Source organism: Calliphora vicina, chromosome 1 (assembly GCF_958450345.1).
Source record: "Calliphora vicina chromosome 1, idCalVici1.1, whole genome shotgun sequence".
Taxonomy (NCBI): Eukaryota; Metazoa; Arthropoda; class Insecta; order Diptera; family Calliphoridae; genus Calliphora; species Calliphora vicina.
The window spans coordinates 122665585-122685642 of NC_088780.1; the positions used below are offsets into that span (position 1 = coordinate 122665585).

Genomic DNA, 20058 nt, shown 5'->3' on the forward strand with positions numbered 1-20058 from the left:
AACCAAGGAGGGTTGGGTGGCCAGTTGATTGCATAAATTGTCCAATAGTCAGTAAATATGTTGCTCCTTTCCATGTGGTATTTTGCAATCGTGGAATTGATAAAGTCTTTATGAAAGCTGATATGCATCCAACTTTATAATTTTGTAGTTAGGATGACTTCAGCGATAGAGCAACTGTCAATGCGACACTATGCTCCGTGACCTTCACTTGCTCATGTAGATGTGATACGTGGTAATTTGCATGAACCTGTAAATGGTTGCAATCAGTCCTACGATAGGCAACTCTATGTGTCAGAATGATCAGACAAGAGCTCTCAATACCTGCCACCTTATATTTTTGATCATTCCTACGACAGTCAATTCTATGCGTCGGAATAATCAGCCGAGGGCTGTCAATACCAGCGAGATCATTACATTTTGTAGAAGTTGTCTCGAATTTTGGCTTATAACGCTTAGAATCGTGGCAGTGTTTTAGACTAACGGGCAGACATGCAGGCTAATTCGAACTAGATTTTCATAACGATTAAGAATATAATTATATAGACTTTGTAGACTCCTCGTTATTACATACGGAACAACAAATAAAATGTATCCTCTATCATAACGATGGAAAAATCCCATTTGAATATTTAGTTATTAAGAAATAAATGAAATATAAGTATAAGTATAAGCAATAATTACATTTAATTATGAACTAAACTTAATTATTCGTTAAAATTTTTGCCAACGAATTCCACTATAATTAAATTATTATATATAATTGACACAACACCTTGAACTTTATCTTCTAATGCTTTTAACAAACTAAATTAAAATCCCAAATCTTTAAAATTCCACCTGAAATTATTTGCCAAAATTCTCCCACAAAAGAAAATAAATCTAAAACAAAACACAAATGATTATACATTAGGCTTCCACCAACAATTGACCACAAATTGCTAGATAAATCAGTTAATAAAAAAAATGTGTATATAAATAAATTTATAACAAAACTTTAAGCTTAAATAAACGACGATTTAACTGACTGTCTGTCTGTCCTCCTTCGTCTAAATAATGAGGTGTTAAATAAGCAATTAAATGTTAAGCATGAGAAGCAGAAAACACGTTTCGCGGGAGAAAAAAATTCGCACCAAACAAAAACTGTGATCGCCACGCCACCACCACTTAACAAAATATAATTTTAAAATCATCAAATTAAATAAAACAGTAGCTTAGCAAATAAAACAAGTTGTCATAATACTATAGCAATTCCATCAACAACAAATACATTTAAATATGCATAAAATTCAATGTTAGAATGATGGCAGTAGGCAAATCACAATTGAAGCGTTAGGCGACAGGTGATTATTATATTTAAAAATATTTAATTTTTAGAGAATATTGTGATATATGTCACCTGGTCTGTACTTAACTAAAAAATACATCTTCCATTTTCTAAAGATTTTCCTCAATTATAAGTCATTAACAACACAAATAAAATTCAGAGTGGGACCATTACAGAGACCTGCGCCGATTAAATTTCACGTCGGCGGCGGCTAGCCTGCTGTCGGCCGACTAAAGAATAACTACTCAAATTCTAAATAATTAAAAATTTGAAAAAAGTGAAATTCTGAAAATTTTAAAGATTACTAAAGAACTTTTATCAAAAACGGCGGCTATTTTGAAGCCGACTTAAGCCAAAAAAAAAAATACGTCGGAGGCAACTTTGAAAATTTATCGGCGGCTCGGCTTACAGCCGTTCTGCGCAGGTCTCTGCACGCAGAGAAAAAATATAGTTGGGCATGGTTACTGTAACCATTTCAATATTGTTACAAAGTTTTTAACTATATTATAGTCACAGTAACCATTTACATGATTGTGGTAACCATATTATGGTTAACTTACGATTCACATGATTGTCTCAACCATATATATGGTTACAGTAAACATATATATGTTTGTGACAACCATTTATATGATGAAGGACTTATCATATTATGGTGCTCTCGGCTTAAGGCTTATCATAATCTGAGAACAACATATTATGATAAAATTATTCATCATAAATATGGTTGCCACAAACATATATATGTTTACTGTAACCATATATATGGTTGAGACAATCATGTGAATCGTATGTTAACCATATTATGGTTACCACAATCATGTAAATGGTTACTGTGACTATAATATAGTTAAAAAACTTGTAACACTATATAAATGGTTACAGTAACCATGCCCAATTATATTTTTTCTCTGCGTGTGGACCATTAAGGGATCTTGAGATAATAAACATTTAGAAAAAATGTCCTTATATTTCGAAGAATAAACAAAAAACTTAAAATATTCCATAGAATTTTTAACCTAAAATTATAAGCAATTTTTCTCAGTTTTTCTCGTTATGGAGACAGTATTATATAATAAAAAAATTATCCTTCTTAAATAACAATTTATTAGAAAATACGCTATAAAGATACTCTTATCTTATGACATCTCTAGAACTCCATTTCCAATTTTAGACCTGTTTTTCCCAATAGTAAGAACTAATTTCTATATAAATGAAGGACATTAATTTCGAGTTATCCTTTTTCAAAGTACGCTAATCATACTTATTATACCCTTTCTTATAAAAATGTCTGTTTGAGTAATACATTAGAATAAAAAAAAACTTTTAAGGATTTATATAAAACTAAGGAAATATATAAGTTTCTCATTCCGTTTGTAATTTCTACATTTTTCATTTGCGACCCCACAAAGAATATATATTCTGGATCGTTATAGATAGCGGAGTCGATATAGCCATGTCCGTCTGTATGTTGAAATTAACATTCCGTAGCCACCAAATAACTTACAGACATGATTCATACATCAATATATTGTCCCGGCTCGGTTGCTATTTAATCGATTTTTTACCTCTTTTTGATCTATATCTGGATTACTAAGTCATTGATATAGACAATATGGATATCCAATAATAGACCTTTGCAACGGCGTATATAAGGCCAAAGTCGGACCTATTTTTTTTTTCATTTAAAAAATTTATTTTAATTAATAATTGAAAAAAAAAATATTTTAAAATACCAAATAAATTAAATTTTTTAAAAAAAAAAAATTTGTATACCTAAAAATATTTACACTTTTTAGCTCTTTAGAGAAATAGCTCGTTTACTTATTAATCATGAAATGGATCATATTTAAGTAAAATCTTTGTACAATTGAATATGGCTTTTTTGAGATATTATTTCAATTTATATTTTCTCAATGAATAAATAAACATTATATCATGTGAAATGAAAAAAATCTCATAAATTTGTTCAATTTCGCTTTTTTTTCTTATAAAAAAATGTATATAGAACAAAAACGTGTTTAAGATGTGCAAAGTGATTAATTGATTGATTAAATGGAATTTGACACAAATTTCTTTAAAAAGCAAAAACCTGAAGTAGTTCACAAAACAAAATCTTTATAAACCAAAAATGAAACGTTTCAATTCCCATTACATACACACAATGATAAAGTAATCAACACGTTTGGGACATTAACTATAATTTAATATGAAAATTGTTATTTTTGCTGTTATTTTTTTTGTATTCATTTTTTGTTGCCGCTCCATGAATGCACGTGCTGCTGTTTTAGTGACATGCATTAAGTTGCTAGCGGCAATGGCAGCAGCAGTTGTACTTAGTAGACTACAATAGTCATATTTAAGCCTGAGTTATAGACTGTTTGGCTGTTGTGCGTATAATAATCGGCCATAAGAGGCCCATTAGTCATTAAAAGAGCCTAAACGAAATAACATCAAGTATTAATTTACTGTGACCACTTACAACAATTCGTATGTGAGTAAATACACTTGTATGACACCAACTAAATAATGCTGACTTTTGGTGTATGATGTCTTTATTATTAAAGACTTTATTACTTGTGTTCATGGTATAACAAATTTATATTATCGTTGTTGTTGTTGTTGTTTATTAGCCAAATTAATGTGGCATTAAATCGCTTAAAGTTTGCTTGTTGTTGAGGCCCAGCAGCGAGTATCAAATGGAGACAGTGGTTAAAGGTAGACATAAAAATTAAACAAAAATCTAAAATTTTACAACAAATTATACATTTAATCAAACTTAATATACAGACAACCTCAAAAGTGAGTAAACACCAACAATTATTTAATTTTTTTTTAGATAATGAAAATTCTAAAATCTATCCATCGATTAAAATTTAAAAGTTTCGGTTTGTTGGAGATTGGGCTAAATAATAGATTCGGTTCTGAAAGAAAGATTTAAGTCGGACTATAATAATTTTCATCATCTTAAAAAAAAATCAAAAAATTCACTGGTGTTTACTCACTTTTGAGGCTGTGTGTATGTACAAAAAAGTCGAATTAGACTACATTGTCTTGAACGATTTAGAAAAGTTTTTATGGGGAAATCATTTGACAATCACTTGAGCGACAAAGACTTATATATTGCGTTCTTTTTACTCTATTATAGATAAAATGAGCTACAATATTCTGAAGGTTGTCTTCTATCAAACTTGGTTATTGACAATATGATGTTGTCTCCTATTTAGATATATAGAGCTATTGTTGAGCATATTTTACTTCTGTCAACTCTGTTTATGACAAAGCAAGCGATGATGTCCTGATCTTTGTTACCTATCAACTCTGTTTATGACTAGATTGTAAAACTATGTTAACCACAATCTGAGCGTCAAAGTCTTGATAGTTGTCTGCTTGCAACCTATGGGGACATACAAGTCATCGGATTTGTGTTTTATGTTTTGCCTACAAAATTGCATAACTTTTTCCTTGTCGCTTGAGTTGCCTTTAATGACGATGTGAAAGACTGAAAACTAGTCTAGAGTGAAATAATCTTCGATATTATTTTTCTGAGGAAAACTTGAGGGACATATTCTTTTATGTAGTATTTTATTTGCGACTAGATAAACGACAAATTTAAAATTTTTTTTTCAAATTTAAAAATATTTTTTTTTAATATTAAGCGAAAAAACTTTTGGTGAAAAAAAAATCGGGTTAAAAAATATTTTTCCGATTTTGACCCATTGTAGGTCCAACTTACTATGGTTTTATATACGTCATTGCAAAGGTCCTTGAAATATCTATCATTAGATATCCATATTGTCTATATTAATGACTTAGTAATCCAGATATAGGTCAAAAAATAGGTTTTTCCGACCGATTTGTGGACCGATTTTGCTGATTTTAAATAGCAAACTTCTCGAAAGCATGTCTGACCGAATTATTGAAGATTTGGATCCCGATGATATCTGGGGTCTTCAGAAAATTGATTTCAACAGACGGACAGACAAACAGACAGACATATACCCTTCTCACGAAGGTGAAGGGTATAAAAATCGGTCAAGCACTTGAAATGTTATGTTGTTGGGTGATACTGATCTTCATCATGCCTTCCATGACAAAATAATCTTATTTTAAATATAATAATACAGTAACGTAATAAGATTCCTAATGTCTGGATTATTCCTTTTCAAATAATTCTCATATTTAGGATTCATCCAAAATAATGAACATTTTCAATATATTGACTTTTATGCATTCCGATGATTGCAGGATTGTATTAGGAATAGCCATTTTTCCTTAAGGGCACACAACTTGATACAGTTTTCTAACAGACAACTTTAAGATCATAACCTATTGACCTTTTACACTTTATTATGATTACCTTTGATTATACAACTTTATGATTGAAGAATTGTCATAAGATTCCTAGTTTCACATATTAAAAGTTGTACATATATAAAACTTCTTTAAGATTATAACCTTTTGAACTTTATCTCTTTTTGATAATATTCAGTTTAATGCATCCTAAATGATTGCAGTCTATGTTTTTGCTAATTTAGCTTTAATAGTTTGAGAATTTCAAACTACCTTCCAGGCTTTCAAACTACATGAAGTTGCATCAAACCAGCTTACAACAATTTTCATAAGCTACAAGTTACGTATATGTTTATATTTTAAATTTACTATATTTTTTGCAAATCTTTACCACTGTTCATAAATAACAACACCTCTACTTCTCCTGTCACCAGCATTTAGTCTCATAGGAAATTGCTGCGGCAAAAGCAACTACAGCTATTGTGATATAGCGAATTTTAGATTAAGTCACATAGTAGTCTCTAGTTACTCATAATATTTTATGATTATGTACGAGTATTTAACAGCAAAAAAATAATAACATTTGCAATAATATAAATAATGCTACTGCTGTGGTACTTGTCGTATTGTATGTATTGTACACGAAGTAGCCGTTTATAATGTCATTATCTTGTCTGTTTTTCTATCTCTACGTCCAAAACAATCGAACCATCCATTCATTCATTCATTTATTTATTTATCCATCTATCCATTCATTTATTAAATTATCGTTTGCGCGAAGTAGAGGGGATTTAACATCGCATAGTCGTTGTTTTAAACACGTTCCAGCTTAATTTAACCATTATCTATAATTATTTGTACAATTTGTCACTTTTACACGGAAAAACAATTGTGGTATTATGTTTATTTTTTATTTGTATGTTTGTTTGTGGTCATACACATTGTTTAATAGAACATTTTGTAATGAAAAAAAACTATGGTTTACAAACAAAAGGTTATTTGAATGAGATTAAGAAGTATTAAGTTGTCATTTAAAAAATTAAAACATTTCAAGTTGTTTTTATAAATTTACATGAACAGTAGTAGTAGCATGTTATTTGATTTAATGACTAACATTAACCTCTCAATTTTTAATAATACTTAATGTAATTAAAAATGGCTAATATGATGAAATTTATCGTATAGAGGACTTGAAACAAATGGCAAATAAATTAAACATTTAAGAAATTATATTGAAATAACATACTTTCAAAAAGTTGTTAGAGCTACAAAGCTTCAATCAAGTAAGTTTGAAAGAATCTAAATTAGTTTGATGCAACTGAATGCAGTTTGAACTCGATTCATACACAATTAACTAGATACGATAGTTTGAGTAGGGTTCGTGTTGTAAACCTGAGTCAGACCAACTTCCTACAACAAAATACACACTTTCTTTACAAATTCATTCTTAGAGTTAGATTTGCAACTTGAAAGACTGCAAACAGAATTTTGCTGCAACTAAAAGTAGTTTGAACTCAAATTTAATAAATTTTGTCTGGAATCAATAAAAACCTCTATACAAACTTGGCTAAAGGGTTTTCATTAATTAAAAATTGTTTAATGCAATAACAAATTCAAAGTATGTTATTATGATGCAACTAAAATATGTTTGATTGGAAATCGTTTAATCACTAAGTTAAAAATCAAAGTTAAAACGGTAATCTGAAACAATCGAAAGCCGTTCGTTGCAACTTAAAGTAGTTGTAACACAACTAATACCTTCAGTTTTCTACTATAAAGATAACTACACATTTTTCAAAGAGTTGTTTAGATGTGCTTTCATTTCAGCTATTTTTATTGCCTTGAACTCATTTTTTTCTTGTTGCCACAAACAAAAACTTTACAATTTCCATGTACTTATTGCATTGATATCATTAGTATGGAAAAGTATCTCCCACTTATAATTAAAAATATACATTTTTATCAAGGTAAAATGTGTACCTTTAATAACAAATTAAGGTTAAGTGCATGAGAATCATCCTATAAAAATTAAAATAAAAAAAAAAACCTGAAACGCAAAAACTAAACTAGAACATAATAAATATTATGCAAGTAGGTAGAAAAGTATAACATTGATGAGATACAGATACGAATGGAAATAAAATATAAAATAAAATAATAAAAACACTGGCAGACACTTATAACAATGATTAACCTTTCCATGATGATGATGATGTTTACATATCTATATATGTACGTATAATTGTAAAGCGAAAAAGTTGAATTCGAAAACATGCGAATTTATTTGAGAAGTTTTATAAATAAAACATGAAGTGGCAACAAGATAATAAAAAATGAAAATCTTAATTATCGTAAGAAAATCAGTTGAACTGAGATGTAGAATAAATTAAAGGGATTTAAATGTTGGACAACTATTCTTTTGTATAGATTTTAGAAAGGGAAGGGAAATGTTAGGGGCCAATAATGGGATAGTTATTAAACATTTCACTTTATTAAGGCTAAGAGAATAAACTAGTTTGATGCAACTTAATGAAGTTTGATAAAGAATAAACTAGTTTGATGCAACATAAAGTAATTTGATGGAAACTTAAGAAATACTTATGAATTAATGCATTAATACTAGTCCGACAACAATCATTTGGAAAATAGTTTGAAACCAATTTAATACAATTTCATACTTGTATACAATTTGTTTGACGAAAGTCTAATACAACTGGAAATAGTTTGAAGCTTAAGAGATGTTTGATATACAATTTTAGGAGAAAACGATTTCATGTAAAATATATATCTATTCATTTTCTCACTCTCAAATGGTTTCTCACCCCTGCCAGCATAAATGAGACCACAAAACTCTATAAAAGTTTGACATATGAAGAATACAACAAACATACATACATACATATGATGTCAGCAATAAAAATAACCAACAATTGAATGCATTTACTACAAAGAATGAAAAACAAAAAATATTGCATGTTTTAGTTCAACAGCATAACACAATAAAGGTTATTGAGTTAGAAAATCAAATTTAAATCAAAGAATAATCTAACTTGATTGTCTCATTATAAGAAAACTTTTTTTTTTCATCGACTTCTACAACATCGTCTTCTTAGCCCACTCACTACTCGCTGATCGTAACAACAGAAAACTGTTAATTCTATCAAAATACAAAAACAAATGCCTCAAATAACTATAATTTCCCAACAAACTATTAGTGTAATAAAGAAAACAAATATTTGCAACTAATATTTGTTGAATGGTAGGTAGTTAAAAAGAAACCTAAAAAATTATTGTGTTATTAACTATTATTATTTATTTCAAAGGAGAGTATCCCCGCATAGAGTACATGTGGTATTAAATTTACTGACCGACTGAAAATCATGTAGAAAACAACTTAACTTTAAGGCAATTTACATAACCAAGCCAAGCAAGAAATTTATTCTAAATTGGCTTTCTTGCTTACTATGAACTACTACTTCTTAGTACTACACGAGCATTTCTATTCTATGTATATTTTCAATGTGAGCAGTTTTAACTTATATTCATTTTGTATTCTTTTGTTGAATTTTTGCAGAAGGCTGCTACTACAACTACAATCATTACAACGAAGGCGATAGAATCTTGACAAATGAGCCCTGTTTGAATTGTACGTGCCACAATAAGATGCTCATGTGCTATTTGCGTGTATGTCCGTTCACCAAACCCATTGGACATGATTGCATAGTGGAGAAACGTGAGGATCAATGTTGTCCAATCATTACATGTCCCGAAGGTGAGTGTTGTTAACTAAAGAAAATTACTTTATTTAAGATTTATAAATTTTTTTCCTTCGTTCTTTTTCCTCCTGTAGTTCCTGTGGATGTTGCTCATATTGCTCCCATAGCTGGCACAGAATTAAGTTTCCCCGAGAAATTTGGCTGCAGTATTGATGGTAAATTCTATTTGGAAGGTGCTCAAGTTCCCTCAAATCCCAACAAACCTTGTGAACTCTGTTACTGTATTAAGAACCGTACCTCCTGTTTAATGCAAGAATGTACATTGCACATTGATGGCTGCACTCCAATTTATAATAAGGGTTCTTGCTGTCCTGTACGCTACAATTGCGGTAAGTATTTCCACATATTTCATATTGAAAAGAAAAATAAATATTTCGTCATTTCTTAGACCATGAAAACGATGTACTCGAATTGGAGGATCACTCTACCACAACTGAAGCAGCTACTACCACAACCACTGAACGTCCTACCACTGGTTTTATTCTTACCAGTACCATGTCTCCCACTGTTTCAACCGATTGTGTTCATAATGGTGAATTGTACGCTGATGGTGCTCGCATTGCTGGCGAAACTGCCTGTGAAAATTGTTATTGTATGCGTGGTGATATCATTTGTGCTGTCCAAGAATGTCATATGCCCATGCTTAATAGTAATGGCAAATCTTGTCATGCTTTGCCTGCTGCTGAAGGTGAATGTTGCCCCAGTAATTATGTTTGCGAAGATGACACTGCTACTACTCAAATTATTGAAGCTACTACCTTACCTTATGGTGGTCTCGATGAAGATGATAAGATTACTACAGCCGCTCCAGTTAAGGATCTCCATAGTGCCATACCTGAAGAAGACTTGCAATTGCAAACCCATATCGATGAAGAAGAAACAGCAACAAAGGCTCCCTCGACTGAAACAGAAGAAAAAGAACAAGAGGCCACAGAAGCTGCCATCATCAGCAAACCAACTGAACACACAATTACCGCTACTGACGATCAAGATGAACAAGAAGGCGTTGAGCCAGAATCTGTTACTAAAATTTCTGATGAATCTGAAGCAACAACTGTATCGTCATCAGATGTCAAACCTGTTGAAAGCGATGAATCTGTTACAACATCTCCCACAAGTGCAGATGAATTACCTGAATCTTCAACTGTATTACTTGCTGGTGCTGAAGATGAAAGTAAAACTGAGTCTGCCGATGAGGCTGTTACTAAATCACCTGTTCAAGATGGAGAAGAAGAGCATGCTGGAGATGAAACTGCCACTAAAGTTCCTATTGCTTCTGATGAGTTACCAGAAATCTCTACTGACGCTACTGCTAGTGGCGAAGAATATGCTACCGAAACATCTGAAGAAGACAAACCTGAATTCGAAGAATCCGCTACCAAGGTTCCTGCAGTTGATATTGTAGAAAGTCAAACTGCCACGGCAGTCACACCAACTGAAGAATTATCTGAAGAATCCACTGAATCCGCTAATGCAATTAAACCAGTTGCTGGTGACGAAGAAGATGTATCAACTGAAGCTGATGAAAAGGATCACAAACCAATTGAATCTGATGAATCTGCTACAGAAACTGAGGACAAATTTGTTACTGAATCTCCTATTGCTGGAGAAGAAGAACATAAACCAGTTGAATCTGATGAATTCACAACTAAAGCTCCTGTGGAACTTGAACATTCAACAGAGGCTGTTGAAGATGGTCAAATCGGAGAAGCTGCAACCAAAGTACCATTTTCGGTTGAACAACAACATGATGATCTTGCTACAGAAGCCCCTGTTGAATCTTCTGAAGAACAATCCACTGAAATTTCTGGTGAAGAAGTCGACGAATTATCTACCAAGGCTCCCACAACTGAAGAAGAAAAACTACCAATTGACGGCAAACCAGAAGAACAAGAAACATCTATCATTGAAGAAGAGGGTGTCGCCACAACCGCAGGTCCTAGCAAAGATGTCTCCGAAGACCAAGAGTTGTCAACGGAAGAACCTAAAGAGGATGCTAAACCTGAAGATGTTGAAAACGAACCAGAAACTGTTACCAAGTTGCCTACAACTGAAGATGAACAAGAAGAAACAACAGAACCTGCCAAAGAAACTAAACCACTTGCCGAAGATGAAATTGAACTATCTACTGAAACCTCAACTGAATCCGAAGATGGAGAAATGGTTACCAAACTTCCTGTTTCTGCTGATGAGGAACAAATACTTGCAACAACAGCTCCCGAAGTTGAACAAGACAAAGATGAATCATCTACAGATGAGGTACCAACTAAAGCTCCTATTGACATTGGCACTGTATCAACTGATGATGATACTGAAAGCTCTACTGAAGTATCTGAAGAAGCATCTGGTGAGGGTAAACCAGTGGCTGCTGACGAACAACAAATTGATATTACCACCGATGCTCCTGTCAAATCTGAAGAGGACCATACCACCATTCCCATGGCTGAAGAAAAACCAGTACTTGCTGATGAATTGGGCAGTGGTGATCATTCTGCCGAAATTACTCCTGAAGAACCATCCGAAACTGCATCGGTTAGCCCCGCTACTGAAACTGTAACCTCAATTCCACATTCACAAGATCAAGAAGAGTACGCAACAGCTAAACCCGTCAAGCCAGAAGGAGAGGAAGATTCCACAGAAGTATCTGAAGAATCAGCAGAATCTGAAGAAGATAACAAACTTATGGATCTTACTACTGTTAAACCAACTATGTCCGATGTCACATCATCTACCGAAGAAAGTAAGGATGATCAAGATCAATTGGATATTACAACTACCAAACCCGCTATTAGCGATGTTGCAACCACTGCTGCTGAAGCATCCGATGAGATCTCAGAAGAAGAAAAGGAGACTGTTACCAAAATGCCATCAGAAGAGGAACTTTCGTACAGTACCATTACTCCCATTAAGATCTCTGAAGATGAGAAGATCGAAGGAGAAACTGCTGCCGAAGATAAAATTGATATTAGCACAATGGTTACTCCACTTGAAGAAAAACTTCCAACAGAAGGAGAAGAAACTGAAGTTACTTCTGAAACATACGTTTCGAGCACACCTAGTATTGTTGATGAATCTGAGGAACAAGAAGCAAGTGGTGAAGAAGACAAAACTAAACCCGAAAGTACTGAGGAATCTGTTGAATCAGAAGATGTTACCACGCAAAAGATTATTGAAGAAAATGCCCAACAAACAACTTCAACACCAACAGTTGACATTATTACAGAAGAAGAAATGGACGAACACAAAGTTATGCCTGAAATGGATGATCACAAAGTTGAAGAACCAACTGGAATTACTGATAGTCCAATGGTTATTATGGAAGACATGTCTGCCTTTACGACATCAGAACCAACTGCTCAAGAAGACATTAGAGAAGAAACTGAAGTTGAAGCAGAGAAAGAACAAGAAGTGGAAGCAACCGCAACCCAAGAACCTTCAATGGATGACAAGAGCGAGTTCGAAGAGGAATCTGCAACCACCACCACAATTAAACCATATGTCGAACAATCACATGTTCAAGAAATTCCAGATATGCAACTGCCATCAGTTATTCCAGGTGAAGGCGACTGTTTGGTTGGACAGAAAACATATGGAAACAATACCATTGTTCCTACTTCAGATGAATGTGAAATTGTATGCAATTGTGTCAGCAGCATTGTTACTTGTGAACGCGTTAAATGTGAAGTTCCCGAAAATGTCGAAAAATGCATACTGGATGAATCTAGTACCAACAACTGTTGTCCTTCATACATTTGTGGCATTGACAGTATACCTCCTAAGAGTGAAGATAGCATTGAATCCATTGAAGAAGATGAGGATGAAGAAATTCAATACACAACTACTTCTGCTCCTCATAAACTTCCTACAGAACAGACTGTCGAAGAAGCTGATACTGAAAAATCTGAAATTACTACCACTAAACCTGTTTTAGTACCAGAAGTTGTCAGTATTCCTGAAATTGAAATGCCAGTCGCAAGTACTGAAGAACCAATGTCACATGTTAAGGATGAAGAAGAGTTTGATCAACAAACAACAAAATCTCCTATTGAAACTGTGGCTGAAGACAAGAAGGACATTATTGTTGAAGGAGAGATTTCCACTACACCAGCTGTTATTGTCGATGACATTGTTGTACCCCAATCAATGGCTCCAGTTGAAACATCTGAACAAGAGCAACATGAATTTGTTACTGCCAAGGCTCCAGTCGAAACAGCTGAGAAGGAAACTGCTCATGACCTTCCTGTTGGTCAACAGCAACCGGAGAAGGAATTGGAAGAACATACAACATTCGCACATGGACTTGTCGAATCTTCCACAGATTCTGCTGTGCACGTTCCCATTGACGAAAAAGAAGAAAGTGAAATGTATGTTACACCAGCATTACCTTCTGCTGATGAATATCAAACTGTTAAACCTATTGAAGAAGAAAATGAGGACAATGAAACAGAACCAGAAACTCAAACTCAAACTACAGTGCCTACCACATCAACCGAAGAGGAATCTGCTATTTCCGAAGAAATCTCAGAAGAACCTGAATCTCATACTTCTATACCTTCAGTATCCCCATCAGAAGAAGACAAAGAAGCTGAATCTCATACTTATATTCCATCTGTATCTCCATCAGAAGAAGACAAAGAAGCAGAAACACAAACTTCGCTTCCTTCCATGTCATCTGAAGATGACAAAGAACCAGAAACACAAACTTCCATACCTTCCATGTCAGCCGAAGAAGACAAAGAAGCAGAATCACAAACTTCCGAACCTTCCATATCGTCCGAAGAAGACAAAGAGACCTCAGAAAATCCAGAAGAGTCACATACTGTTCTTCCAACCGGATCTTACGAAGAACATGAACCTTCCCAAGAACCAGAAACCCAAACAGACCATCCTATTGCTAGCGATGAAATTCACTCTTTGGCTCCATCTGTTGAGGAAACTGTATCACCTGCCGGTGAAAACCCAGAAGTGGATACAACACCTGAAAAGGACATTGAAATTTCAACAGTGGCTACTGAGTCGGAAGAAAAAGAACATTCAACTGAAGCTTCCAGTGAAGATACTTCAGATTCTACAACTGCTACAGTACCAAGTAAGGATCGTGATACAGAAACTGAAGAAGATATTACACGTACTACAGCTGTTCCTTCAATGGGTGACTCTGAAGAACATGCATCTACTACTACCAAACAACCATTTGATGAAATCGAAGATCACACTATTCCCTCTGAAAACTTGGACCATACAGTTGCTCCATTATTGGAAGAACTCGAAATTACTTCAACTGATGCCTCTGATATAGAAGAACAAAAAGAAGAACATACTGCTTCATCTAAGCCATTGGAAGAACCTGAAAGTACATCAGTATCTACAATTTCAGAAGATACCATATCCGAAGAAGATGTATCATCAACCCCTATGTCAAATGTCTTTGCCGGCGATAAGGAAGAGGTTCAAACAATCACCCCGGATACAGAAGATAACAAGCAAACTGAAGAAGGATCAGCCGAACAAGAAATCGATCGCACTACTGTTGCTACCGATATCAGTGATGAAGCATCTGTCGAATCTGTCACTTCATCAGTTGATGAAACTTTGGAATATACTGTTGCTCCAATTGTTCATGATGAACATAAGGAAACATCTGAAGAGTCCGATATTCAAACTTCCACTCCTGTAATTCCTATCAGCGAATCTCAAGAATATGAACAACCTGAAACCCAAACCTCTATTGTTCCCACCGAAGATCATACTATTGCCCCGTCATCTGAAGAATCTGCCGAAGAAGACCAAGAAACAGAAACTCAAACTACAGCTGTCCCAACATCTGATGAAGAAACTTCAGTTCATACTACTGCTCCATCAGCTGGAGAATCTGTAGAAGAAGACCAAGAGAAGGAAACTCAAACTGCAGCTGTCCCAACATCTGATGAAGAAACTACAGTTCATACTACTGCTCCATCAGCTGGAGAATCTGCCGAAGAAGACCAAGAAAAGGAAACTCAAACTGCAGCTGTCCCAACATCTGATGAAGAAACTACAGTTCATACTACTGCTCCATCAGCTGGAGAATCTGCCGAAGAAGACCAAGAAAAGGAAACTCAAACTGCAGCTGTCCCAACATCTGATGAAGTTCATACTACACCTTCCGTCACAGAGGGTTCCGATATCGCTACGGAAAAACCAATTGATTTCGAAACTAAAATTGATACTACATCATCTGTACCTTCATTGGATGAATTACCCACCGATGTTCAATCTCATGATATTGTTGAAGATATGTCTACTACTGTCGTTTCCCCTGTTGAAAATACCGATGACGATAAAGAATCTGCAGAAGACCACACTCTTGCTTCATCTACAGATACTTCTATTGAAGAACAAACTGAGTATGCCGAGGAAGAATCCACAAGTGCTTCTGTTGAAAAAGTCACAGAATCCACCAAACACGAAAAGACTACCATACCCTCCATTGAACAAGTTAAAGATGAACTTGAACCCTCTATGTCTCATACTGTGTCTCCCTCAACTGAAGAAGAGGAATCTGTTACCAAATCTCCTACCGAATCTGCTGAATATTCTCCAGATGATATTGAACATATGACAACCGGACCATTTACATCAGATGAATCTACTTCTGAAGTTATTTCTTCTGAAGAAGATATGATTCCTGTCAAGGAAGATGAAATTGTTTCTGTTTCTGAATCCGATAAAGAGAAACCTGCCACTTCCTTCGATGAATCCACCACAGTTGCACCAAGTATGGAAATTGAACTTCAAAGTACTCATTCCCCTGTTAAACAACCATCATTGGATCTATCTGAAGAAGCATCAGGAGAATCAATCGAATCTGAAGAAGAAATCAGCACTGAGCCCAGCAAGATCCAACATATTGGCGAATTTGTTACTGAACGTATGGAAGAAGCTACCTCTAAACCAACGGTTCAGCCTATCAGTGAGGAAGAAGATAAAGAAGCCTCCGGAGAAGAAGGTGAACACATGGAAACAGGTACTGATAAACCACATGTACCAGCTATTGAACAAGAAGATGAAATGCTTGTTACCACAGAACACGCAGATATTTCTGAGATACCTGAAGCTGATGAAGTATCTACTGATAAATTATTGGAGGAAGATATTCATATATCCGTTACTAATGCTCCTGTTGCAGATGAAGAATCAGTCACTATTTCATCGGAAGATACTTCTGTTCAGCAAACAGAAGAAGACATTGCCCCAAGTGCTACCAAAGCTCCTTTGGCAGAACAAGATCTTGAAGATGTTACCGCTCAACAACCTGCTGAACAAGATTTACAATCTGTCACTACTGCACCTTTGGCCGAACAAGACGTCACAGCACAACAAACCGAAGAAAATACTATTCCATCCGTTACTAAAGCTCCTATGTCTGATGAACATATTGAACACATTACTGCTCAACAACCAGAAAGTGAAGAAGAGATTGCAGGTGAAGATGTTACAACTGAGAAATCCGATGAAGATGTTTTAACTGTTACCCACGCTACAGAATTGGAAGGAATTGAAAGTGTTTCATCTGAACAACCCGAAACAGAAGGTATGGAATATGTTACTAAGGTTCCAATGGCTGCTGAAGATGTTGAAGGTTTCACTGCACAGCAAACCGAAAAAGAAGAAGATATTGCTGCTGTTACCAAAACTCCAATGTCTGTTGAAGGTATTACTGATCACCAGTTTGAAGACCAAGACACACTTGCTGTTACTAAAGCTCCTGTTGCTGCTGATGAAATTGAAACGGTTACCGTTACTCTTCCTGAAGAAGAAAGTGTTGATGTTACCATATCTCCAATGGTATCTGAAGAATTTGAGCATGCCACTGCAGAGCAATCAGAAGAACAAGATGTCGAACCTTCAATTACTAAAGCTCCTTTGGCTGCTGATGAAATTGAAAATGTTACCACTCAACATTCTATCGATACTGAAGACATTGAGTCTGTTACAGTCAAACAACCCGAACATGAAGAAGATGACTCTGCTTTCACCCAATCTCCAGTTATTCCTGATGATATCGATACTGTCACAGCACATGTATCTATTGAAGAAGAATCAGAAGGCCCAGAAGAAAGTGCAACAGCAAAATTACCAACACAAGCTGATGAAATTTCTGAAGTTACAGTTTCTCACATTCCTTCAGAAGATATTGAACATACAACTGTCCAACATACTGAACAAGAACTTTCTGAGGAAGATATTGAAACTTCTACAGCTAAACAATCTGAAGAACATGACATCTTATCTGTTACCCAAGCTCCCGCGTCATTTGCAGATATTGATGTGGCTACAACTAAACCATCAGAGGACAATGAAGAAACTTTAGATGTCACTACCGTGCCACAAACATTAGAAGATACCGAAGCTACTACCGCAAAATTACCAGTCCATGCTGATGAAATTTCCAGTGAAACAATTACTGAAGTACCAACAAATGACGTTGAAAAAGAAATTGAAGAAGATACCGATAAGATCGAAGAACATGCAACTCAAGTGCCCACAATGACTGAACAAGAAGGCGATGAAGCTACAACATCAAAATTACCGGAACTGGCTGAACATGTTACAGAATTACCAACTAGAGATACTGAATCAGCAGAGGAATCACATGAACATGATACTGAAATACCCGTAATCGCTGAAGTATCAACCGATAAATTGCCCGAACTTACAGAACAAACTACGGAATTACCAACTAAATTTACCGAATCCGATGAAACTGAGTCTCATGAAGAACCAACTGAAGTTCCCATGGTCGCTGAAGTATCTACTGATAAACTGCCTGAAAAAGCGTCTGAATTACCAACAAAGGATACTAAATCAGATGAAGAATCCCATGAAGAAGCTACTGAATTGCCCGTTGACACAGAAAAATTACATGAACTTGCCGAACATGTTACCGAATTACCAACTACTCACGCCGAGTCAGAAGAAGAGGAATCTCACGAAGAAGCCACTGAATTGCCAATGGGTGCTCATGTGTCATTTGATGAACTACCCGAACATGTCACTGAATTACCAACCCAAGATACTGCATCTGATGAAGAATCCGAAGAAGCATCTACTGAATTACCTGTGGTCTCTGAAGTATCTACTGTCAAATTACCTGAAGATGATACATTACCAACTAAAGACTCAGAGTCTGAAGATGAAACATATGCACAAACCACTGATTTACCTGTCGATGCTCACGTTTCAACCGACAACGAACACATCACAGAATTACCAACAAAAGATACTGAATCTGAAGAAGAATCCCATGAACCAACTACTGAATTGTCTGTCAGTGCTGAAGTATCTACTGATAAATTACCTGAGCATGTCACTGAATTACCAACTAAAGATGTTGAATCAGACGAAGAATCTCATGAAACAGCTACTGAATTGCCTGTGGTCACAGAAGATAATTTACCCGAAATGCCAACTAAAGATGCTGAATCAGAAGAGGAATCTCATGAACACTCTACTGAATTACCTGTCGATGCTCATGTTTCAACCGACAAGTTACCCGAATATGTTACAGAATTGCCAACCAAAGACATGGAATCAGGAGAACAAGCTACTCAATTACCTGTGGTCGCTGAAGATTCCACCGATAAATTACCTGAACATATCACTGAAATGCCAACTAAAGATGTTGAGTCTGAAGAGGAATCCCATGAAGAAGCAACTGAATTGCCTGTTGTTGCTCCAGTTTCAACTGACAAATTACCTGAGGTTGCGGAACATGTCACTGAATTACCAACTAAAGATACCGAATCGGATGATGAAGATCTTGAAAAAGCAACTGAATTGCCTGTGGTCGCACATGAAGTCTCGACTCTTGGGCAAGCTGTTGAACAATCCTCAGAAGAAGAATCTTCCGAAGAGACCTCAACCGAAGCAGCTGAAGACATCAGCTCTGTTAAATTGCACCCAGCAACAACAGTACATCCGCTATTCGCACATCATACAACATTGTCCTCAGTGGCTATCGATAGCCGAATTGATGACACTAGCTCTCACAGCACCCCAGTTCCAGTCAAGGATGAAGAAGCTTTCACCACATCCACTACAACGACAGTTAGCAGCACCACACCAGAACCAGTCACCACATCCGCTCCACACTATCAACCACAACCACCAATTTATGGTCAATCACCACAATATGGTCCTACACAATACGAAGACGAATACACCGATGAAGATGAGGGTGAAGTGTTTGGTCCTGGCACTTGTCGTTATGGCGGCAAACTCTATGTATCCGCCCAACAAATACCCAGAGATGATCCTTGCGATTTCTGTTTCTGCTTCCGCAGCGATATTATCTGTTTGCAACAATCTTGCCCACCACCAATTGCCGGCTGTCACGAAGAACCCATTTCCGGTTTCTGTTGTCCCCGCTATGAATGTCCGGTTTCCATGGCAACCGTACTTAATATCACAACAAGTACCACAACGACAAGTACCACTTTACCCCCACATTTCCTACATCACTCTTATGGAAATAATGTGCAACGCAATGGTTGTCTTATCAATGGCAGATCATATAGAGTGGGTGAAAAGATTGAATCAACAAGTGGTCCATGCATTAATTGCACGTAAGTATTGGAGGAGTACAATAATTATTACTATTTTTAAGATACGAACGAGCATTAA

At 35.4% G+C, this 20058-nt stretch overlaps 1 protein-coding gene across 1 annotated transcript in view; it reads left to right on the top strand.

Moving 5' to 3' along the window:
• The window catches only part of tnc (tenectin), a 134410-nt gene that overhangs the window by 113749 nt on the left and 603 nt on the right, over positions 1-20058 (top strand). Inside the window, exons 4-6 of the mRNA XM_065502500.1 lie at positions 9192-9389; positions 9468-9722; positions 9782-20000. Coding sequence (XP_065358572.1) covers positions 9192-9389; positions 9468-9722; positions 9782-20000 — 10672 coding nt within the window. The remainder of the gene's footprint in view (positions 1-9191; positions 9390-9467; positions 9723-9781; positions 20001-20058) is intronic.